Genomic DNA, 25,581 nt, shown 5'->3' with positions numbered 1-25,581 from the left:
CCATCAGAGCCCTTCACATAGATGTCAAGTTCAAAAAATTGTTATGAGTGAGATTTTCATGACTCAGCATCTCGGCGCGCGCGCATGTGCGTGGGCGAGGGAGCGAAGCGACTGAGCGAGGGGAGGATGTGGGAGGGGGTGTCCGCCCTCCCACAGTAGGGAGCTTTTTCACAAGCTGGTGCATACTTGAGTGACTTATTTTTACTTATTTTGAAAGACAAAAGGGAAATATGCCTTCAATTGCAACTCTCACTTTAATCATTTAAACTATGCTCCCAATGCGTGAGAAAAATGGGTGTCACGCGTGAGATCGTGAGACAGGCCCTAAATGCTTGAGTCTCACTCACAATGCGTGAGACTTGGTGAATGGTAGCTCTGCCTTCCACTGCTATTCATCCCCCGGCCATCAATGACTACACCTACTGTATTACAAAGACCCGTGCTATGCCGCGTGTCATTGGCCTTCGACTCGTTGAAGATGCGTATTACAGAGTGGTTATGACGTCACACTTGTTACGTAGTCGTGGGGCGTAGCTATATGGATATCTTGGCGCACAACACAAGATGAACTTTGTGACGGATTGTGGTGTAGTATGGTTGTTGTTATCCTTTCGTCACACACACACACACACACAAAAGAAAAAAAAAATCACTCAGTCACACTAATCAACAGAATTATGGGGGCTTTTATCAAGACTTGAATAGAACACAGCGCCTTACCACTGCTCCCCCCCCCCAAAAAAAAAAAGGAAAAAAAAAGAAAAGGAAAAAAAAAGAAAAAGAAAGAAAGAAAAGAAAGCTTACAACGCCGATAGGGCTGGCGCATAATATGCTGCATGTCTCTTGGCAACTACTGGCAGTTGGTGCGTATTACAGAATAGTTGTGACGTCACAATAATGTGGTGCGTACTCTTAGCGCGCAACATAAAACAGTCAACTTGTGTAATTGTGCTATAAGCTAGATTCCGTTGCTTTCCGTTCGCTCACACAGAAAGCTAAAATCACCACTTTGAGGATTATTGGGACTTTCGGTGAGACATGATAAGAACACAGCTCCTTAACACGCCCCCCAAAAACAAAACAAAACAAAACAAAACAAAACACCACAACAACAAACGTACAAAAACAAAACAAAAAAAAACGGAGAAAAACTCAACGCGTGCCGCGTGTCCTTCAGCTAGGTACTAGTAGTTGATGCCTTAATGCGTATTACAGAGTAGTTGTGACGTCACAAGGAATCTGGTAGTGAGGCGGGGCGCTAATCTCAGAGCGCAACACAAGATCAACCTTGTGATTGATGTTGCTATTATGCTATTCGTTTACTCTCAAAGAAGGAAATTACCACTCAAAGTCACACAAAGCAACAGGATTATGGGGGCTTTTAAGAGAAAGCTTTGATTAAAAAAAAACTGTTTTAAATCGATACACCACGTAACTGTCAAATTAATCATGAACGGAAGCAAACTCACGAATAAGACAAAAGTCCAGTCACGAGGTAACCTTAAACACACAAGCAAGGAAAAGTCAATTCAGCAGTCTCGAGCCCCCCATCATAGTTTAAATGCAATGCCTCCTCGAGTTGCCAAGAAAACTCCACATCGTGTTGAGAGGAAGAAGAAAGAAACTGGACGGCCTGCAACCACCGGTCTCATTCCATCTTCGAAACCATCCCGACTAAGCACTGTAGCCGAGACTTCCAACGTCAATGTCCGAGGGTCTTCTCTCACAGATCACGCATCGAGAGTTTTGGGTGCTGCTACAGCCCTGTGGCGCAGGAAAAAGCTTCATGACGTTATACTTGCCATCGGACATCATCGTGCAGGTGCACATAGACTAGTGTTAGCGGCATGCAGTGAATATTTCTGCGAACTGTTCACATCTGAAGAAGATGACCCAAATTCAGACGGAGAACAGTTTGTATATACCCTCCATGGCGTCAGCTTCGAGACCGTGAAAATCCTTCTTGAGTCTATGTACACTTCATGTCTTCATGTCACGTATGACAACATTGACGAGATCCTAAATGCAGCCCTTTATCTCAAAATACCAACTGCTATAGATTCTTGTTCAAATTATCTCTTGGAAAATCTCACGTTTCAAACCTGTCTTCGCACTCTGGGTGTAGCAATCTCATTCGATTTGCACGACGTTTTTGAAAATGCTTGTACCGAAGTGGCTAAACATTTCGTCGACTTATCTCAGATGCCTGAGTTCCTGGACCTGTCTGAAGAACCACTGATTTGCCTCATATCCAGAGATGACCTACATATCCAAGATGAACTTCAGGTATGGAGGAGATATTCTGTAACGTGGATTGTTTATGGGGTCATACTTGAAAGTTTAAACATACTCCACTCTTAAAGATATCGTAATTGTCTCCACCTAGAACACTATGTGCCATTTGATGTAGTGATGCAATTTCTTCACACGAGAAAAACAAACAAAAATAATAACATATCTACACGTCGTCGTCGTCGTCGTTGGTATCCATTCGTCTGGAGAGACGATGACGTAGCGCTCAACCAGTGAAAACCCTAGTGTTGCGTAATCATAATATCCAACAACAGATCTTCATCACCATATTAAGGGCCTGTACAAGTAACTTCGCTCGTAAATGAATTGACATTTTGGTATTCACCGGATGATAAATTACGATAAATAGGGCCTACATTGGCGGATTTACGATACAATGTATCGATTGATTGGAATCACAAAATGCTGCGTATAGCGTGATCAAAATTAATGATACGCATTAAAACAAGTTTCTTGCGCCAAAGTGACAAATGATTGTGTTCCGTTATACTTAATACACTTAGACCATCTGAGGAATTCGAGGAATATCGAGTAACATTCATGAAAGTTATTTATACAATTCTTATAGATGGTTTCGCTTTCAGGTAAAATGTCTATATAATACGCATAACTTAGATAAAGGAGGGGATAAGACCGGTAATTACACCCTGACTAATATTTGTTTACCTATCTATTTATTACAATGTTTTGTGGAACTTGGAATGTATGTGCTGTTTTGATAACAGTATCAGACGAAAGTTAATATAATCGAACAGAAGGTCTTAAAAAGTCACTGTTGCTCGTACATGTATCATAATGCAGTGTTACATACCCCTCCTTTATTGAACTCTGTGCTAATGACAAATTTTGTCTAGGTTTTCAACGCATGCATGCAGTGGCTTGAGGCAGACATTGACGGCAGATCCACGTACTTGGTTCAACTCATGCGTCACATTCGACTTCCGATGATCAAAGCAACAGAAATTGTGGACTTCGTAGAGAGTGTGCCGCTGATTATGAGGAATCCTCAGTGTGAATCTCTTGTGAAAGAAGCCTTGCATTATCACTGTCTCCCTCATCGGCAGAGTGTGTTGCAGTCTTTTCGCACCGTACCACGAGCAGCACGCATTGTTCACACAATCGTAACAACAGGTGGACAACCGAGGCGCACAAAAGACCCCGTTAGTTCGGACGTCATGTACTACGACATCTTGACGAAACAGTGGGAATTGTTAACAGTGATGGACCAGCCAAGACATCACCATGCAGGCAAGATGAGCTTTAAATGAGTCTGTCCAGAAAGGTCCTGAAAACATGATATCTTGGGGTTGTTTGTCAGTCTGTCTGTCCCACACCTCGTTATAGCGAATATAGCGAAACCGCTCAAAATAATTTTCATTGTACGTGGCCCATAATGTGGTTTGAGGTGTTGATGTGCAGACTAAATTTTTGGTAAAATTCCTCAGTGTCAAAGGTCGTAAGTCATTTTGGCTACCAGGGATTTTTCTTTTTTCCAATCGTAGCTTCCTCTATACAGGAATGTGCAATTAATGATGATATGACTTGGTAATACTTACAGGAACAGTAAAGTTGACTGACATTTATTTCCCCGCAATGAACTCAATGAAAGGTCAAAGGCCAAAGAAAGCGCTATTTCCACAGGTATTTCTTCAACTGGGTGTGTTTATGAGACGTAAGTTGGTGCACAGGGTAAAACTAAATAGATATTTATTTTCATGAACGTGGTGTAGGTCACATGTCAAAGGTCACAGTAATTAGGTTACAATATAATTCTTCAGCCATGACGTCAGCTATGTCCTTGGAAGAGGAGGTCAATGTCGAAGGTCACCAAATATAACGACACTTGCGTATAAAATGTCATATTCTGGCCACAAATATAAGTCTCAAAAGAATGTCACTTCATACAAAAGATAGAAACGAGTTGAAAATCATTTGAGCAGAGTGTTTTCAAAGTCAATCCACTGTCAGATTTTTTTTTAGATCAAACGCGCCTTATCAATGAAAATTATATTAAATAAAGAGCCATGTAAGGCTACGTATGGACTATGGCACACACGATAGTGAATGCGTAAATAGCAGAGACAGCCCAGTCGACTGGGTGCTCAACAATTGAATCGATCTAAGCCAGTTTTCTTTTATATATTGTGAAACTTAAAGTCGAATATATTGCTCCTTTACTTTTAATGCAAATCGTCACTAAAAACTATGAATTCATCAATATTTAAACTACACATGCAGCTTAGTTGAATAATGCCAACCTACAATATCAGTTTAATCTGATACATGTCCCTTCATCAAAATTTATGTCTCATAAACTACCATTTCATTATTCTACTGGCTCATTCGAATTGTGTATTGTCCCACATCTCAGTGCAGCAAATATCGAATGAATACACTAGTGAGCCAAATCAAGAACTGTCTCTCTTTTATGTAGTTTTTTAATATTTTGAAGACCATGGCGATTCATGTCGTTGGTAACTTCGCTGGGGAAAATCCTCAGATCATATTTATGCACATTCCACGCCAAGTTCTTCGTGGAATGCGTAATGTAAGCCCTATTTTTGTTGGAATTTGATAATCTGTTTGCGTTGTTTATTACTAACGTATGGACCTCTGTGAGAAAGAATGCCGTACCAGTCCTGACCTATCAGGTGCGCATCTAGCTTGCTGTTGGGTGGGTGGGGGTGGAGGGGTTGTCCCAATGACGATGCCCAAATTGCCTAACAAGCTATCAAAAAAAGTTCTCACAATTCTTGGTGCCAATTTTCTCCCATATTGGCTGACAAACAAAGAAAAAAGGTTTTCACTTTTTTGAACTTTTTTTTTTTTTGGGGGGGGGGGGGGGGGGGGGGAGGCAGCCTTAACCCCCTTTTCAGCATAGATCCGCCACTGCCTATCCACTAGTGGAAAGGAATATATCACGAATATCAGGGGCGGATCCAGGAATACTGTAAAAGGGAGGGGGGCGTGACTTATATTTCTGGTGCCACTTTCGGGTTTCATTTTTTTTTCTTTTTATTTCTTTTGTTTTTAAAGAAAAATAAAGGGGGGGGGGCGTGCGCCGGTTGCGCCCCCCTCTGGATCCGCCACTGAATATGTTATTTCAAGTATACGTATCCTACAATCATGATATTAATGTTCCGATTCAGACAAACGAATTTACATACTTCATGGACTCTGTGATCTTTCCGCACAGAAAGTAAATGAGATAAGCCATATTTTCATAGACAATTCATCTTAAACTACACCTGTCCTTTTTAAATAAAACATGAATAAATAAAACGTGTGAAAATGGTCTTTCCCACGTTGATTTACTCCTTCCCTTTGAATGATTATTATGTATGTTCTACTGGACGTTTGACAGCATTTCTTACGGCACTGCAATCCACAGCTGTGGCTCTAGGCGGGTTTCTCTACGTGGCTGGCGGGCGAGACACCACATGTGCAGGAGCACCTCTGCGATCAGCCTGTCGATACGACCCCCGCATTAACTCGTGGTTGCGCATAGCTGACATGATTAAGGCCAGAGAAAGTTTTCAGCTCTGCGTTCTTCGCGACAGAATTTATGCTGTGGGTGAGTCGTTTCTTCAGATGAACTTCAATGATTTGCATAATAACTACATCCTATAGCAATGGCTTTCTGCTGTAAAGAACTGGTTATTTTGGACACTCAGGATAGGACACTCGTCCCCCGCTTCAGGCAGTCAACCAAACACCCACGCATGGGCGTCACCAGGGGGAGGGGGGGGGGTGCGATGGGTGCGAACGCACCCCCCTTCAGATCCTTAAAAAAAAAAAAAAAATCAGTCTGCGAGCGACCTCAACGCCGGACGCTAAATAATTATTCTTTTCTATTTTTTTTTTATATTTTGCACCAGGGGAAAAAAAAATCGTCGGCAAAAACCATTCGCACCCCTGGTTCTGGCAGCACCATTTGCCCCACCCCACATAATCATAGTTCCCGCGATGAAAAGATTTTCTTGCTTTTTTGTTAGAATTCAAGAAATCTGTCCAAATATTTCACCCAAAAGCAGTGGCGTAACTACGGAGGGGAGGGGGGGGGGTGCGCCCCCTCCCAATCCGCTGGTAAAAGAAATAGACTTACCGAAATAGTAATTCAAGTGTTAGTAAAGTGCTTTTGAAAGAAAGGGTAATCAAGAAATAAGATATTTTTTCTATGATTTCTTTTAACCATAATTAAATAGGTATATAGTGTGAAACATTGTTCAAAAAGCACGGACGCGACAAAAGATTGTGATTCAGCGTGATTCCTGGTTGGCATTCTGCGTATAAGCAGGATGTGCGCAGTGTACTCAGTACATCCGAACGAAGAGTCGCTTCAATGTTGCGCAATGTGATGTAGAATCTACACCTTTGTACCTTACGCTTCGTTATATCAAAGCTAGATCATTGATTTTGCAGTGTTGCTTTACATACTAGTCTATATAAAAATGTCTTGCATTGCCAATAAAAAGACTTGACCAGTGGCGGATCCAGGGGGAGGGGCGCACCGGGCGTCCCCCCTTTAATTTCCTAAGCGAAAAAAAAAAATGATAATATAGCTTCAAACAGCAGTTTTTGGACAGTAAAATGTCAAAATTTTCAAGCTCGCTCGCTCCGCTGCCAGTAATTGCCTGCAGTTGCGCCCGGTGCGCCCCCTTTTAATTTCTAAAGCGAAAAAAAAATGGCTAAGGACGGCAGTTTTGGACTGTAAAACTCAATGTCAAATGTTCAAGCTGCCAGGAATTGCCAGTAGTTGCGCCCGCTGCCCCTCCCCCTTAATTTCCAAAGCGAAAAAATATGGTTAAGAACAGCAGTTTTTGGACTGTTAAATGTAAAATTTTCAAGCTCGCTCGTTCCGCTCGCTCGAATGTAATCATAGATGCTCTCCTGATATTGCTGCCAATATTTGCCAGCAGTTGCGCCTGATGCGCCCCCTTAAATTCTAAAGCGAAGAAATATAGCTACAAACGGCAGTTTGTTTGCTTTTTACTGTAAAATGTCAAAATTTTCAAGCTCGCTCGCTCCGCTCGCTCGCATGTAGTCGTTATGCCATTCTCCTGATATCGCTGCCAGTAATTTGTCGTTTCACACCGTCATTCCATAATCCATCTATAGGGGGTACAACCCCCTCCGGCACTTCCACACCCTCCCCCCACCCTTGCTCGCTCCCTCGCATACTGACACCCCCCCCCCCCCCCCCAAGATGAAATCCTAGCTACGCCGGTGCCCTTTCCCCGCTTGGTTTCCCTCAAAAAACAGTAAAAGTCTAGGGATTGAGAGCTTCCTATATTCCAAATGTCTGTCCAAAAAATCTCGTAAACATTTAGTGTCAAAACGCACCCCCCTTGAAAAAAAGCTGGTGACGTTCCTGTGAAGCTGCTATGTCGTTATCCTTGTTCAGTGTAATTATGCCTCCGCCACGAAGTGGTGCCGGAGGCATTATGTTTTCGGGTTGTCCGTCCGTCCGTCCGTCCGTACGTCGATCCGTACGTACGTCCGTCCGCATTTGTTTACGCGATAACTTGAGTAATATTTACTGGAATTTTACCAAACTTGGTCCAAGTATGAAGTATGATGGGGCAATTACTTGATTAGATTTTGGGTGAAATCGGCCAAAGGTCAAAGGTCAAAGGTCAAGGTCAAATCATGAAATTGTATCCGTTTACGCGATAACTCAAGACTGGATGGAGCAAATTTCACCAAACTTTGTCTGAGGATGATGTATGATAGGACAATTACTCGATTAGCTTTTTAGTGAAATCGGACAGAGGTCAAAGGTCAAAGATCAAGGTCAAATCCTAACATTTATCTGTTTACGTGATAACTCAAGACTGGATAAAGCAGCTTTCGCCAAACTTGGTCCAAGGATGTTGTATGATGGGGCAATTAGTTGAGTAGATTTAAGTGACATTGGCAGGAGGTCAAAGGTCAAAAGGTCAAGGTCAAATGGTATAAATGTTGCTATTTCCCCCATATCTATGCAATGCCCAAAGGTATTTTCTTGAAACTTAGTGTAAACGTGTACTACTGCGTAAAGATTCTCCAGAGAGAGTTTTATGTCATAAGGTCAAAGGTCAAAAGGTCAAAGGTTAGGTGAAAATGTTGCAATATCACTTTTCTCGCAAATGGTTCAGTGTATCTTCATGGAACTTGGTACCTACGCATGTACTGACTGGCAGGGGTTATCTAGGGAATTTAGGGGTCATGGGTCAATAGTCAGGGGTCAAAGGTCAAGGTCAACTCCTCAAAATTTTGCTATTTCCCCCATATACTAGTATATGCAACGCTTGCATTATTAGTTTTAAAACTTAATGTATACATGTATTACCTAATGGAGATTCTCTGTGAAATTTCCAGCCAGATGGTCAAAGGTTAAGGGTCAAAGGCCAGGTTTAAATGCAAAAACAAAATCTATTTTGTACTGTAATTGCACTCTTTCTTCATACCTTGAAAATTACTCAATGCATAAACTTATAAAAGGGTCAGTCTGAAGTCACGTAAAAATTCTCAATTCCCCAAATATGTCAGAATGTGTACCTGCACTCTTAAGGTGCGATCACACATCGCCGGTTTAGATGGCGGTTCATGGCGGTTCGGCAAATCGCCGCGCTCCGCCAAAGACCCTGTTCACACCGTACACAAACCCTGGTCATCCGTCACTCATCCGCCATAAACCCCGAGAACCGCCAGAAAAATTAAACATGTTTAATTTTTCGTGGCGGTCTTGGCGGTTTGAAATGGACCGCGTTCAAACGCCATCCACCGTGTAAAGAACGGCTCCTCCGTGTTTGCACCGCAAAATCCGTGATGATACCGTGTCAACACCTCCATAACTTTTCATGCCAAAGCAAATGTAGAAATTAAAAGAGAATAATGCCTCCGGCGACACTTCGTGGCGGAGCAATAAAAAAAAATGGGGAAAGAAGCAAAGATGAACCCATAATATAGGTTTTCCCATCCATTTTCGCACTTTTGTCATTCAATTTCAAAAATGTATTATTCAATTTCGTCCCAAGAAGCTTGTGGAACGCAAATCCTAACTTCCATTTCGTCAATTGTCATTGTAATTCGTTTTTCGTCAAACATTTTCGAAGACATAGCATTCAGAATCGTCAATTGTCATTCAAATTCATCCCTCCCGCTGACGGATCGTAGAATGTGAAGATCAAATTCGTTTTTGCTCACACAATTTAATGAATTTTTAATTCATATTAGTCAGATGTTGTCGATTCTTTATGTTGTTGGTGAACCAACTTTAAGCCGACATATTTTTTACTTTCTCTCGTAAATTTTATCGTTACACATTATTCCCTAACCATTTGCTTAGACAATGCACACGAAAAACATGACTGCCAACCAAAATTGATTGAAGGATAAACATGATAAACGAGAGTCAAAAGTCATAACCCAGTACAGTATGTCAGTGTCATATTTGAGCTTTAACTCGTAATGTTCAGGTTTTCGCATCATAATGCATGAAGCAAACTTTAAATTTTGTACCCTGAAAAGCAGTAAACATAATTATGTTATCCATTTTTTGACATTAAACAGGCTACAATTCTACACTTAAATTTTGTCTTTAATCACGTTTGCCTAGAAATCGTTTGTCAGTGTTTTCGTTTGCGAGACGGTACGTCTGTTTGTATCAGTGCGTACTTGGATTGCTTGTGTGTGTGTCTGTATCTGTGGTTCTGTGTGTGTGTGTGTGGGGGGGGGGGGGGGGACACTTGAGTGTGTGTTAACTCCTGAATGTAAAATGTGAACGGTTACAGAAAAAAAAAATACATGAATGACTGGAAAATCACATCGGATAGAGATATGAGACGAATATGAACTAAAATTTAACGAAAATGATTGACAAAAGACGAAATCGATCCTGCTGTTTTGAGTGCTGCGAGTGAGACTGACGAATTTGAACTGTAAATGACGAAAATGTATGTCAAATGACTAAATTGAATGAACTTTACTTGAAAATGAACGACAAAAGATGAATTTGAAAGTAAGATTGGCCTATTCCCGACATCCTGCGACGAAATTGACGTAAAAATTTGTGAAATTGAATGAAAAAAGTTTGAAAATGAATGGGAAAACCTACATATACTAGATCGGGTAAATATTGTATTGAATGCTAAAGTTTCATTACTTTTTTAATTTTAACACACAGAGTAAAACAGAAAATATAATATTCATAGTTGGTAGGTTTGTTGAATAGTAGCCTACATCAGTTACTTTAAAAGGCGTGTGCATAATTTTGTTAAAGCTTGATAGCTTAAAAGATGGCCAGCTACGTGAACCTGTAAGTTATACACAGAAGACTTATGTAAATATGTTGGGTTCTGCTTTCTTGATTATGTGCGCCTTTTGTAAGAGTACATGTTGATACAGACATGTTGAAACTTTAGAGAGTAGAGGGAAAAGCGATGTTGAAACTTGAAAAAACAACAACCCACCATTGTATTGTTACGTGAACCTGTAAATAAACAGGAAACTAAGGGTATGTAGATATACTGTATTCTTCTTTGATATGTATGTCTTTTTATTGACTGTTGTTAGAGATATGTGAAAACTTAATTAAGAAAGGGGAAAAAGAGATGTTGAAACAAGCAAGTACTTCTACATCACTTGATAATATATATAAACCTGTAAATGAACAGGAAATTTGTAAACTATGTTGGATTCTGCTTTGACATGTATGTCTTTTAATAACAGTTAATACAGATATTTTGAAAGATAAAAGAGAGAGAGAAAAAAGCATGTTGAAACTTGAAGACAATCAAACAGCTTATTGCGTCACTTATGTCAATCTGTAAATACACAGGGTGTTAAAACGTTTCGCAATTTCTTTTGAAATTCTCTTTTTGTACCTAACAAAGCAATACGTCCTTGTTGTAACCCATTGAAGACGAGTGAGAGGGCTCTGATTGCATCAAACTACAAGGGCTTGGTATGGACTCCTCCACCTTTCGGGGAGATCCGTGTTACTACCGCGCCAATCCGCGTTAGTGCCGTGTTCAAAACGTGTTGAGAACGTAGTCACATCGCGTTTAAAAGCTTTCCGCCATCGTTGGTTGGGACACGGTTCACGGCGGTTTGAGAACCGCCATGAACCGCCATTTAAACCTTCGATGTGTGATCACCCCTTTAGACTATAGCAAACCCAGTTCAAGGAAAGTGAACATTCAAGATATTCTGATAAAAAAGTCATTTCAGTATTTTGCCAGTTATGTGAAACTGTCATCACACATTGTGAAGACAGTGTACTATACACCTATTGGGAGAATCATGCATTATGGCGGAGGCATCAGTCGCCATAGCGACATTTCTAGTTTATTTGGGGTTTTTTCAGAGTGTATTGGTTTTTCTGCTCAAGGACCACAATTAACTCCACAAACCTAAACATGGAGCTGTCGATTTATGTACTACATGATGATGTGAAATTATGAAAATCGTCTAGACTTCTCCTTTAAGAATCGTTGGAGGTATCCAAATGAAATTTGGCATATGAGTTGCCAAATATGCATAATTATGAGCTGTGGCTGTCGATTTTTGGGAGCATACGCTTAAAGTCAATGGTCAAAGTAAATTTCTGAAAGTTTCACTATTTTCCCAATACTGCAATACCTAAAGGTATATTCATGAAACGTAGTGTTACATGTATTGCCAGGTAGAGATTCACTTTGGAAAGTTTTGGACCATGGTATTTTAACGGGGTCAAAGTTCAAAGGTTTATTAAAAGGGTAAAATGAAAATGCTACAACTTTGCCTTTTTCTTCATATCTTAGAATTGGCTCAAGTTATTTTCTGAATCTTAATTAATGTGCATGTACTGCTTTGATTTGTCTTGAGAAATTTAGGATCATGGGGGGGGGGGGGGGTCAGAGGGCAGGTGGAAATGCTCCAATTCTGCTGTTTAACGCTGCAATTACACTATTTCTCCACACCTTGAAAATCATACTCATTGCATAAAATTACTTAAAGGAAACCCAAACCCAAAGAGAAATGTGGATTGGGTAAAAGCAGCAACATTAGTAGAACACATCAGTGAAAGTTTGAGGAAAATCGGACAATTGATGCAAAAGTTATGAATTTTTAAAGTTTTGGTGTTGGAACCGCTGGATGACGAGACTATCTAGAGACTATGACGTTTGTCTGGACAACAATATAAAGAAAATAATAAAGGCAATTCCACAAAAATTCCCATTTTTAGCATAATGAAAGAGCACTTGACTAACCGATTTTAGAAAGCAGGGGGAAAAATTATCCTTTACATATACTATGTTAGTATAAAGTTTATGGAATGTGTGATTTTCATGGAATTTTTTTTTGGAATTCCCTTTATATTTTCTTGATATTGCTGTCCACACATGACGCCTTAACTTCTAGTAGCCTTCTCATCCACCGGCTTCGACACCAAAACTTTAAAGATTCATAACTTTTACATCGATTGTCCGATTTTCCTCAAACTTTCACTGATATGTTCTATAATGTTGCCGCTTTCATTCAATCCACATTTCTTCTTTGGGTTTGGGTTTCCTGTAAACTATATAGTATAATATACTACTGCGCAATGATTCTGTAAGGAAACATTTTTGGGGGGTCAAAGGTTAGTGATAGTGTTAAAATTTCACTATTTTCCCCGTATCTTCAACATAGCTTGTGAAAATTTGCAATTACCAGTTAGTGATTATTTGAACAAAGATATGGGCTGTGGGGTCAATGGTCAAAGGTCAAGTGAAAATCAAACTATCCAAATGAAATTTGCTGAATGAATTTAGCCCCCGCTTCGGGAGGTGAGGGGGCAAATTAGACTAGTTGCCCTTCGAACAAAGTGGAATTCTATTACCCTCATAGGGATACTACCTCCCACGCTTGATGAAAATCTGTCATAAATTTTAAAAGAAGATGCTGAAAATGTGAAAATTCCTTCGCCTCCTCCTCCTCCCCCCTTAGCCCCTATCCTAGGGCACCCCTTGATCCGCCATATCAAACATGAAGATTCAGTCATTAATGTCTTCATAGTTTTCGGTTCGACAGAAGAAGATAAAAGAATTCAAGATTTTAGGGACTCTGAGGCTTCAACTGCCCCCAACCTCCCTTGGCGGTGGGGGGGGGGGGGGTGGGGACTCATTGAAATAACTTACTTTCATTTTACCATAAAGATGCTATCTGCCAAGTTTGGTGAAACTCCGTTGTGGGGTTTACAAGAAAATGAAAACAGCAAAGGTTTATGAGTAGTTTGTTAGACGTCGAGTTCATGAATATTATACCATTGTTACGTAATACCGTTAAAGTACATGATTTCCACATTTCCCTGCAAAATTTAACGTTTTTACATTTCCCCGCTAGACGATTTTACATTTCCCGGTGAGATGTTTTTATATTTCCCGTTATGTCCCGATATTTTTCGTTTTTACAAATCCCGGCTTCACACGGTCTTCATTTTCCCTCCACAGGAGGACGATTGGACGACACGACCTCATTACCTGACGTAGAGCGCTACGACCCTTGTCGAGACGTGTGGGAGCCCGTGGCGAGTTTAAGTGATCCTAGGAGGTGTGTGGCGGTCGCAGCTCACAGTGACCGACTGTACGCTGTGGGCGGATCAGGTGGGTTGCTTGTTCACGAATGTGATAGCTATTATAAGGGTGATAGCTATTGTAAGGATGATTAGCAATTGTACGCAGCTCTGACATGACGATCGAGCTACTGTAGTTGACCTTTAACAGTATTCAGGTACGCCAAGCTGGTAGTGGTTCAAAAGGGCTAATTATGACTGTTACGGGGAAAATGATTACCCGCATTTGATACATGAATCGGATCAACGGCGTAAATTCGTACCGAGGAGTGGGGGGGGGGGAGGGGGGAGGGGGAGGGGGGAGGGGGAGGGGGGAGGGGGGAGGGGGAGGGGGGAGGGGGGGATGATCATCCATATTCACCATCACATACGATCACGATTACAAGCCCATAACCGGACCGACGCAACCGGGGGAGGGGGAGGAAGCGGCTGTCCCCCTTTTTTTTTACGGAAGGATCGAATGTTTGCATCAATTTCTTTGTATGTAATATGTAGTAGATATTTTCTTTTAGCTATTGCGTTTCTAAATTTTCTTGATTTAAGTCAATTAAAGCAATCAACTGCAGAGGCATCGTTCCGTTTTAATGATGGGGGTGGGGCAAAACATGAATATTATGTGCGAGAGGACGGAGCAACCGAGAGAGGGAAGGGAATGGGAGGGGAAGGGGCGTCGATCCGTTTTCACGATTGGGGGGAGAGGACTTGGAGATTGAATATCTGTGTGAGGGAACGGAGCGACCGAGCGGGGGGAGGGTGGGGGGGGGGGCGTATCCCCCCTCCCACACGAGGAAGATTTTGCATTTTCAGATCTGAATTTCAGCGATCTTGGGCACACTTTGGGTGAAATTTTGGAATTTTTGTTTCCTAAAAAAAGTAAGAAAAAGAAATATTCACAGATAATTGAACGACTAAATCGTGGTATCTCAGCTCTTGTTCCCTGCGACATCACTGTGTAGGCCTTCTGAATAGTACATGAAAGTTGTCAGGGGGAGGGGGAGGGTGTGGGAGGGGGTACCACACGACGGAGCATTCGCATTTTAGGATTGACATAGAACGATCTGATGCGCACCTTTGAGGAATACTATGTCGATCCCCAAAGTGTGCAGAGTCTAATTCAATGAATGGAGGTGAGCGGGGGAAAGGTCAATTGAAAGAGGATGAAGGAACTTTTGAATTTATTAGAATTGAAGTGATGGATCTGATGCACACTTAAATGAAGCATTTTGAAATCTGTCAATCTAAATGTGTACTATGTCTTTAGGAAAAGGACCGAACGGGGGAGGGTATGGGACTAGGGAGGGGGTATCCCCCTCTCACGCGAAAGAGATTTTGCATATTTTCTGAACTGAAATTCAGCAATCTTGTACACACTTTGGATAAATATTTGGACAATTTTCTATCAAAAAAGCAAGAAATTTTTCCTCATTTTGGGAATTATTGGGGAACAAAATGATATGTTTGCCCTCCCCCGTCCTCCAGGATTGACGCTCCTGCATACGAGGGAGCTTTTGCATTAAAATTCAGATGAAAATTACTTTCGATGAAACATGTGTAAATCTGGCAATCTAAAAGTGTATAAGTCTAAAGGAAAAGAACTGAAAGGGGAGGGTGTGGGAGAAGAGGGGTTTCCCCCTCCTACGCGAGAGAGATTTTGCATTTTCAGAATTAAAATTCAGCAATTTGGTGCACACGTTGGATGAAATATTTGGACAACTTTCTATCAAAAAGCAAGAAAATTTAAACATCTCGGGAAATATGGAGGGCAAAATGATATGTTTGCCCCTCCGACATTTTCATGGGGGGGGGGGGGGGAGGGACTACCCCCTGCCCCCCATCGACGCATCCAGGGAGGGGGTTACCGCCTCCAACATAAATGAGATTTAGCAATTTCAGACCTGTAATTCAGAGATCTAGGTGCACATATTTTTTTTTGAAATATTCCAGTTTTGCTTCTGTCAAAAAAGTAAGAAATGAATTCGCGGTAAATCGCAGTACCTCAGTTCTTGATCCGCGTGTGCGGCATCACTGTACGTGTACCAAGTGTATGGAAGTTGACGGGGGGGGGGGGGGACTATGTGGGAGAGGGTAGTCCCCTCCCTCATCACGGATTTTTTTTTTTTTTTTGCATTTTTAGAATAAAATAGGTATAGAACAATGTGATCATAGGCGTACCCAGGATTTTTTAGAGGGGGGTGTTCAGTGGCGTACCGTGGGTCAAGACATTGGGTGGGGGCGCACCTCATGGAAGCAACATCAGAATTGCATAACTGTACAATTAAATGCGAGCGAGCGGGCGAGCTTGAAAATTTTGACATTTTACAGTCCCCAAACTGCCGTTTGTAGCTATATACAGCTGTATAATAATATATGTATATATATAAATATATATATATATATATATATATATATTTGCTTTGGAAATTAAGGGGGTTGCACCGGGTGCAACTGCTGGCAGTTGCTGGCAGTAACATCAGGAGAATGGCATAACGATTAAATGCGAGCGAGCTTAAAATTTTGACATTTTACAGTCCCCAAACTGCCGTTGGCAGCTATATTTTTTCGCTTTAGAAATTAAGGGGAGGGGGCGCACCGGGCGCAACTGCTGGCAATTACTGACAGCAACATCAGGAAAATTGCATAACGATTAAATGCGAGCGAGCGAAGCGAGCGAGCTTGAAAATTTTGACATTTTACAGTCCCAAAACTGCCGTTTGTAGCTATATTTTTTCGCCTTAGAAATTAAGGGAGGGGGCGCACCGGGCGCAACTGCTGGCAATTACTGACAGCAACATCAGGAGAATTGCATAACGATAAAATGCGAGCGAGCTTGAAAATTTTGACATTTTACAGTCCCCAAACTGCCGTTTGTAGCTGTATTTTTTCGCTTTAGAAACTAAGGGGAGGGGGCGCACCGGGCGCAACTGCTGGTAATTACTGACAGCAACATCAGGAGAATTGCATAACGATTAAATGCGAGCGAGCGAAGCGAGCGAGCTTGAAAATTTTGACATTTTAAGTCCCCAAACTGCCGTAATATATGTATATATATACATATATATATATATATATATATATATATATGTATATATATACATATATATATATATATATATATATATATATATTTGCTTTGGAAATTAAGGGGGTTGCACCGGGTGCAACTGCTGGCAGTTGCTGGCAGTAACATCAGGAGAATGGCATGACGATTAAATGCGAGCGAGCGAAGCGAGCGAGGCTGAAAATTTTGACATTTTAAGTCACCAAACTACCGTTGGCAGCTATATTTTTTCGCTTTAGAAATTAAGGGGAGGGGGCGCACCGGGCGCAACTGCTGGTAATTACTGACAGCAACATCAGGAGAATTGCATAACGATTAAATGCGAGCGAGCTTGAAAATTTTGACATTTTACAGTCCCCAAACTGCCGTTTGTAGCTATATTTTTTCGCCTTAGAAATTAAGGGGAGGGGGCGCACCGGGCGCAACTGCTGGCAATTACTGACAGCAACATCAGGAGAATTGCATAACGATTAAATGCGAGCGAGCGAAGCGAGCGAGCTTGAAAATTTTGACATTTTACAGTCCTCAAACTGCAGTTTGTAGCTATATTTTTTCGCTTTAAAAATTAATGGGAGGGGGCGCACCGGGTGCAACTGCTGGCAATTACTGACAGCAACATCAGGAAAATTGCATAACGATTAAATGCGAGCGAGCTTGAAAATTTTGACATTTTACTGCCGTTTGTAGTTATATTTTTTCGCTTTGGAAATTCGGTGGGGGGGGGGGGGGGCGCACCGGGCGCAACTGCTGGCAATTACTGGCAGTAACATCAGGAGAATGGCATATAACGGTTAAATGAGAGCGAGCGAAGCGAGCGAGCTTGAAAATGTTGACATTTTAAGTCCCCAAACTGCCGTAATATATATATATATATATATATATATATATATATTTTGCTTTGGAAATTAAGGGGGTTGCACCGGGTGCAACTGCTGGCAGTTGCTGGCAGTAACATCAGGAGAATGGCATAACGATTAAATGCGAGCGAGCGAAGCGAGCGAGCCTGAAAATGTTGACATTTTAAGTCCCCAAACTACCGTTGGCAGCTATATTTTTTCGCTTTAGAAATTAAGGGGAGGGGGCGCACCGGGCGCAACTGCTGGCAATTACTGACAGCAACATCAGGAGAACTGCATAACGATTAAATGCGAGCGAGCGAAGCGAGCGAGCTTGAAAATTTTAACATTTTACAGTCCCAAAACTGCCGTTTGTAGCTATATTTTTTCGCTTTGGAAATTCGGGGGGGGGGGGGGGGGGGCGCACCGGGCGCAACTGCTGGCAATTACTGGCAGTAACATCAGGAGAATGGCATATAACGGTTAAATGCGAGCGAGCGAAGCGAGCGAGCTTGAAAATTTTGACATTTTACCATCCAAAAACTGTCGTTTGTAGCTACATGTATATTTTTTTCGCATTGGAGGGAGGGGGCGCCCGGTGCGCCCCCTGGGTCCGCCACTGGTAGTCAAGGGTGTCGGTTTATGTTCATGATTAGGGGAGGTATGACCAGCGAGGGGGCGTCGAAGTGACCAAGCGGGAGAAGGATGTCCAAATCTGCACTTTATATAGAGCATCCCCTAATGTGTTTGTGTTTGTGAGTGTGTGTGTTTCATATAGATGGAAAAGTTAGGAAATAGCCAAGGTCAAGTCTTATTATTGGCAATGCAAGGCATTTTGATATAGACTAGTATGTAAAACAACACTGCAAAATCAATGATCAAGCTTTGATAGCAAATGTGTACAACCTATCAAACATTGCGCAACATTGCAGCGACTCTTTTTGCCATTCCGATATTCTGAGTACACTGCGCACATCCTGCTTGTATTCAAAATGCCAACCAGGAATCACGCTGAATCACAATCTTTTGTCGTCTCCGGGCTTTTTGAACAATGTTATACCTCTTTGATTATATGGTTAAAAGAAATCTAAAAAAAAAATATCTTTTTTTCTTGATCATTGTTTCATGTCGATTTCAAAGCAGTTTACTAACCCTTGAATTGCCATTTTCTTAGGTTTTTTTCTTTCTTTTTTTCCTTTTTTTAAAATCAGCGGATGGGGGGGGGGGGGGGGGGCACGTGCCCCCCCCCATGCCCCCGTAGTTACGCCACTGTTCCTAGACCTAGATATCTAATGAATTTTAGGCGCAATATTTAGTCATCCAACCACAATTTGTAGACTCACATTCAGTTATCTTTCAGTTTTAACTTTCAGTCATTGAAAAAATTCATATCTACTATTACTAAAGATTACCAAGTCCATGTGCTATTACTAATTACATTGAGTAGCAAGTAACTTGCTACACCCAGAGCTTCCAGAGCTTGCTGCTTCCAGTAGGCTACTATACTGACTGTACTTGGTAGTCAGTGGCGTATCTAGGGAAAACGGCGCCCGTGGCAAGCCCGAAAATTGCGCCCCTGCTTTCTGAAAAAGTGTTAAACCCCAACCCCATCCCGGTAAGGACTTTTAAAAAGTCCTCATGATATGCTTTTTGAAGCACTTAAGAGGGGTCTTTTGAGGGTGATTTAAATGTATAAATAGGCAATCCTACATTTTGATATATTTTGGCGAGCGAGCGCAGCAAGCGAGCCGAAAATCTTTATATTTCAGCTTTATACATAACATGGAATTCTTGTCATTTTTGGTTATTAAATCTTCGAATTACAATTCTAATCATAGTGACGGCCTTATAGATAACGATTTGTACCAACAGTGTCCAACCCCATCCCGGTAGGGACTTAAAAAAAGTCCACATGATGTGCTTTTTCAAGCACTTATAGAAGGGGTCTTTTGAGGGTGTTTTAAATGTAATAGATATTGAAGAATTTTGGCGAGCGAGTGCAGCGAGCGAGCCGAAAATTGTTGTATTTCAGCTTACAAAACATGGAATTCTTGTCATTTTTGGTTATCAAATCTTCGAATGACAATTCTAATCAAGATATAGTGACGGTCTTATAGATAACGATTTATACCAACAGTGTTCAACCCCAATCCCATCCCGGTATATGGACTTAAAAAAAGTCCACTTGATATGCTTTTTCGAGCACTTAAAAGGGTTTTTTGAGGGTGATATAAAATCTGATAAATTTTGATAAATTTTGGCGAGCGAGCGCAGCGAGCGAGCCGACAATTTTTGTATTTCACCTTACAAAACATGGAATTCTTGTCAATTTTTGGTTATCAAATCTTACAATTCTAATCAAGATATAGTGACGGCTTCATAGATAACGATTTATGCCAACAAACTAAGGACTTGGAAAAATACTCTGAATTACTACAAGTGAGTGAGCCGAAATTTTTATATTTCCACGTCATCATTACGTTTTGTTCTTCTTATTTTTTTTTTTTTGATAAACTTTGGCGAGCGGGCGCAGCGAGCGAGACGAAAATTTTTATATTTCAGCGTTACAAAACATGGAATTCATGGAATTCATGTTTTGTTTTTATCTTGTTTGATTTGGTTTTCTGTTTGCGCTCAGCTTCGCGCGCGGTGCAGTAACGTAGTGTTAACACGTACTGTACACGAGTTCTTTAGTGCGTATGATATTATGTAACTCCATAATGTATCATCAGCCACACAAACATTAAAACAAGGAAGAGAGAGAGAGAGAGAGAGAAAATGAATGCAAAAGAAAGGAAAGGCGGAATTCAAAACGGAAATAAAAGCGGTAAAGACAGCTTTTGTTTCATTTGTCAACATCTAAGCATTGCTGAAGAGGGGTGTTGAATAGCTCAAACACCTCCCTTTTGCCCAAGGGGGTGTTTGAACACCTTAAACACCCCCCTTTTGGCAAAGGGGGGTGTTTGAACACCCAAAACACCCCCCCTCGGTACGCCCTTGAATGTGATGCACACTTTTGTGGAATATCATGAAACTTGTGAATTCCCAAAGAGTGCCAAGTCTAATTCTATGGATGGGAACCGAGTGGGGAAAAGGTAAATTTAAAGAGGATGAGGGAACTTTGGAATTTATTAGAATTGAAGTGACAGATATGATACACACTTTTTGATAAAATATTATGCACTAAGCCCAACTCTCCAAAGTGTTGTTAATAGTAGGAGACGAAATAGGGGAGGGTGTGGGAAGGGGTATCCGCCTCCCACGCGAGGAAGATGTTGCATTTTCAGAATTGAAATTCAAGGATCTGGTGCATAATATGTGTGAAATATTTGGAAAGTTTTTTATCAAAAAGCACGAAAATTTTCCTCATTTCGAGAATTATTGGGGACAAAACGACATGTTTGCCCCTCTATAGCCCTCTAGGATCGACACCCCTGCATACGAGGAAGCTTTCAATCCCAGCAGTGTACTAAATCTATGGAGGGAATTTTTGGAATTTTTCTTTTAAACCGAAGTGACAGACCTGTGTACACTTTAGATGAAACATTTAGAAATCTATCAATCTAAAAGTGTATTAAGTAGAAAGGTCGGAACGGGGAGGGTATGGAAGGGGGTAAGGCCTATCTCCCTGTATTTTCAGAATTGAAATTCAGCCACTGGGGGAAATATTTAGACAGTTTTCTATGAAAAAAGAGAAAAAAATTCTACATCTCGAGAATTACGAGGGGGAGCAAAATGATATGCTTGCCCTCAATACTTTTAGGGGATTGGGGAACCATCCCCTCCTCCCGCCCCCCCCCCCCCCCCATCGACGCATCTGCATACGAGGGAACTTTTGTAAGTGAAAAATCTGCTGCACACTCTTCGATGAAATATTAGGAAATATGTCAATCTCAAAAGTGTGCAAAGTCTATCGAAAGGGACCAAGTGGGGAGCTTTTGTATGTTTATGATTGCAATTCAACGATCTGGTGCATACTTCTTTTGGTATTTGGACAATTTTCCATAAAAAAGTTCTAGATTTGTCTTCATCTCGGGAACTGTTTGGGGACAAATGATTTGTTTGCCCCTAACATTTCCGTGGGGGCGGGGCAAATGCCCCTGCACCCCCCCCCCCCCCCTCCGATGGACACCCCTGATCATCCCTGTCATCATCTTTTGCTCAATGATTCAGGAAATGGGGGTGGGAGTTCAGTTATTACGATATTGTCTTTGTTTGTTTGTTTGTTTGTTTTCGCACGTAATTTGCAGATTGTCCGAGTTGCGCGCGTCATAGCATGCATACATGTCGGCCTATATCATTTGACGTTTTCTACATCATCTGGACCATGCCTTATGTCGATATTACCGCCTTCGCGAGCGAGCGCTTGAGAAAATTATGTAAACATATCCTAAAAGATAGCATACTGTCAACCTCTCTTTAGCTCTCTGAAGGCAGGCGTAAGAACGTCATGCAATATGCCGAAATTAATACAATCACATTTCTGCTTCTTCCATTTTTTTCTTCAAATGTCGGGGTGGGGGTGGGGGGTGGGGGATGATTGTACAGGCCATTCCCCCTCCTCCATTTCTGGGGGGGGGGGCAGCATCCCCCATCCCCACCCCCCCCGATTTACGCCCATGAATCGGATGAGTCCTGCGATCCAACTCTTTGACAGTAGCAAGTCAGAATATCCCATTGTAATCTGCATCAGGTTGATAATGGGATCACACGACATACATTAGTATAATATGGACTGGCCTTGAGGAATATATGACATTTATTGCCCGAACTAGAATTGTATTGCCCGAGTCGAAGACGAAGGCAATACTATTCTAGTGAGTAGCAACCCACTGTGCAGGCTGCAGGCCTACCTTGTATTCAACTCTGGTGTGCTGCATTTTTAATAATGCATAGTAATACATGTTTAATGGTACAGGCCTCCATGGTGGCCAAGTCACAGGGATTCGATGATAATTTTTCTTTTTTTTTTCCCCAATGTCAAATTGTCAATTGATATTAAGGTTCTCCCTTTTTAAAGGCATTGTTAATTTTCCTTTTTTTATAAATGAAAACCATATATGAAGAGTTTGTTTGCAAAAACCGATAAGTCCATATTTGCCAAATGGAGATATTTGCGATTAAAGGTCAAGAAAAATAAAGAGAATGATAACTTCAAAAATGTACCTTTATATGTAGTGACCAATATATCATTTAAAAGGTATTATTTTGTAATTTATGACAGAGATTGTACTTCAACATCTTTAAAAATGGACTTATCGGTTTTTGCAAACAAACTCTTCATATATACGTGTATATGGCAATCGTCATCCACTTCAGCTTTATGGACCAACTTCATCGTCAGATCTTCGTTGCGTCTTGATTTCTGTGGACCCATCAACATTATTTTCTTATTATCTAGCTTTTACATCTTTTAAATTCAATTTCAGTTCAATTCATTTATTTTCATTCGTCTTTTCCCAACAAAACATCACACATAATAAATCTGGAATTGCATCATAAACATAAACATTCGACTTTGCAAAAGATAAATGATACAGATAAACAAAAGAATGCATACTGACAAAAAAATACAAAGTTATGCTTCACTTGAGAAAAGAAAAAGAATTGAGAGGTCCACTAAAAAGCAAGGTTGTATGTTGTGAACCACTCACTTCAGTTAACTTTAGATATTGTATTACTGCTTGAATTAAGGTTCTGTATATATCAACATAATTTTTGCAAATAGCACTGTTGCGTTAACAACTGACTACTGACTGAAGCATAATACGACCTACACAGTTATCATTTATTGCGACGTTGGAGCATTGCTTATAGTCGTTGTACTTGTCTTCTGCAGGAAATCAAAGAATATCGAGCAAGGTAGAATACTTCGATCCGGACAAAAATGAGTGGACATCTCGACGGCCATTAAGTACACCGCGATTCTTTTCTCTGCTGATACCATTTGGCGACTACCTCTACCTCGCCGGTGGAGCCACGGTGGAAAGTGGCGGCACTCTACGTTGCCTTGAGCATGTAGAACAATACGACCCTTCAACAGACACGTGGCGTACACTTGCTGCCATGGCAACCCCTCGTGCAGAGGCAGCAGGCTGTGTCGTGGATGGACGGATGTACATGATTGGTGGATACAACTGGGAAAGTAAATCGTGGCTGAACTCTGCAGAGGAATATGATTTTACCAGGGATGAGTGGCTTGCCTTCACTAGTTTCCCGAGAGCTTTGACTGGTGTTGCGAGTTGTATACTTACCTTGTACAAGTCTCCACCATGAGGTATATGCTGTGTATAACGAGTACCAAATTAGCTTGGTATTTTATCCATCATTCGGTAGATATGTGCACTCATCACAAGGGACCCATGACAAGGCGTAGTTGTGTGAATTCGTGAATATTCACAATCAATAAATAGGAAGAAACTTCATTCATCATGATAGAATTAACGGAGTCAATTTCCGAATTTATGCTGGATCTCGTCACAGAATACGAAGCTATGATGAGAAGAACTTGGTTATTCAAGTGAATGGCTACCGGCATGTGACATTTTCCAATTGTCTTACCCATTTGAACCTCGTCCCTTATAAAGGAATAAATCTGTAATTGCCATCTGATAGGAGAAAAACGTGTTGCTTATTACTTTGTTTGACTTCATATTCAACCGAAAAGTCGAAAATATAATTTTTAGATAAAAATAATTTTTAGATAAACGAACTTTAAAGATGTAAAAATGAAAGGATATTCTTTGATGGGGTCAACTATAATCATTTTCATTTGTATACATATTGTTGAGATAGACCTATATGAGTTATAAAAGGCTTGTTTCTCTCTATCACACGCACGCACACGCACACACATCTTCAGAATAGTTCTATTGCTGGTGAAAAATAGAAAAACAATAAAAACTGATGTACATCTTGGAGCTCCTGATACACACACAGAAACAGCTATGGCATGAGATTAAAATGAAATATCGGACATGTCTAATGTTGATCTAACAATTATTCATAATTATAATATATCATTTTACAAGTGTGGAGCAAAAAAAAAACAACTAAAAAGATGTATAGTCTGAGATTAAGGAAAATGTCTGTCTTATCTGGATGAATAGATAAAGCATGGATCTGGATAAATAGATATTAATGTATCACCTGTAATACTTTGATTACATCACAGTAGAGGTCTGTAGATATATCCAGCTGCCATTACAGCTTGAATAAAGTAGATAGTACAATGTATTACCGGTGATACTTTAAGGTAATGACACTGGAGGCTCGTAGGAATATCTAGTTGTCATTACAGCTCGAATGAAGTAGTTAGTAAAATGTATCACCGGTAATACGTTAAGGTCATTACACTAGAGGCCCGTATGAATATCCTGCTGTCTTTACAGCTCAAGTGAAGTACTTGGTAAAATAAATGGCCTGCTTTACTTTGAGGTAATCACACTAGGATATACTAGGAATACCAAGCTGTCATTACAGCCCGAATGAAGTAGTCAGTAGTAGTAACGTTTTTCAAATGTTTGTTTTTCAAATTCATTGAATGCCTTATTACCGTAGATCAAATTTTCTTGTGAGATACTTGATTGGTGAGAGGTTTTTTTTTCTAGGATATATTATCCTCATGTCTTTTGCTATTTTGTATTAAAATCGGCATACTATTACATAAGTACTATTATGTGAGCAAATCTTTAAGATGTAAAAAGTTCAGAAAGATTCTATGTGGGGTATTGTGGACCAATAGACAGAAATGTTTCCGCTAGATTTCAAGATACATCTGAACGTGACTTTCCCCA

The 25,581-nt window shown here is 40.8% G+C and overlaps 1 protein-coding gene across 1 annotated transcript; it reads left to right on the top strand.

Moving 5' to 3' along the window:
- Nucleotides 1–1,566: 1,566 nt before the first annotated feature.
- On the top strand, nucleotides 1,567–24,061 carry LOC139736421 (kelch-like protein 9). Its single transcript, XM_071647173.1, has 4 exons — nucleotides 1,567–1,822; nucleotides 5,705–5,887; nucleotides 13,770–13,922; nucleotides 23,625–24,061. Exons 1-4 carry the CDS (start codon nucleotides 1,567–1,569, stop codon nucleotides 24,059–24,061), a joined length of 1,029 nt encoding a protein of 342 aa, XP_071503274.1.
- The last annotated feature ends 1,520 nt before the right edge of the window (nucleotides 24,062–25,581 follow it).

This window comes from Diadema antillarum, unplaced genomic scaffold (assembly GCF_040938485.1).
Source record: "Diadema antillarum isolate AM-2024a unplaced genomic scaffold, OU_Dant_1.0 seq00000645_RagTag, whole genome shotgun sequence".
NCBI classification, from domain to species: domain Eukaryota; kingdom Metazoa; phylum Echinodermata; class Echinoidea; order Diadematoida; family Diadematidae; genus Diadema; species Diadema antillarum.
Note: the sequence above shows the minus strand (reverse complement) of the source record. Positions and strands in the feature narration are given on the sequence as shown.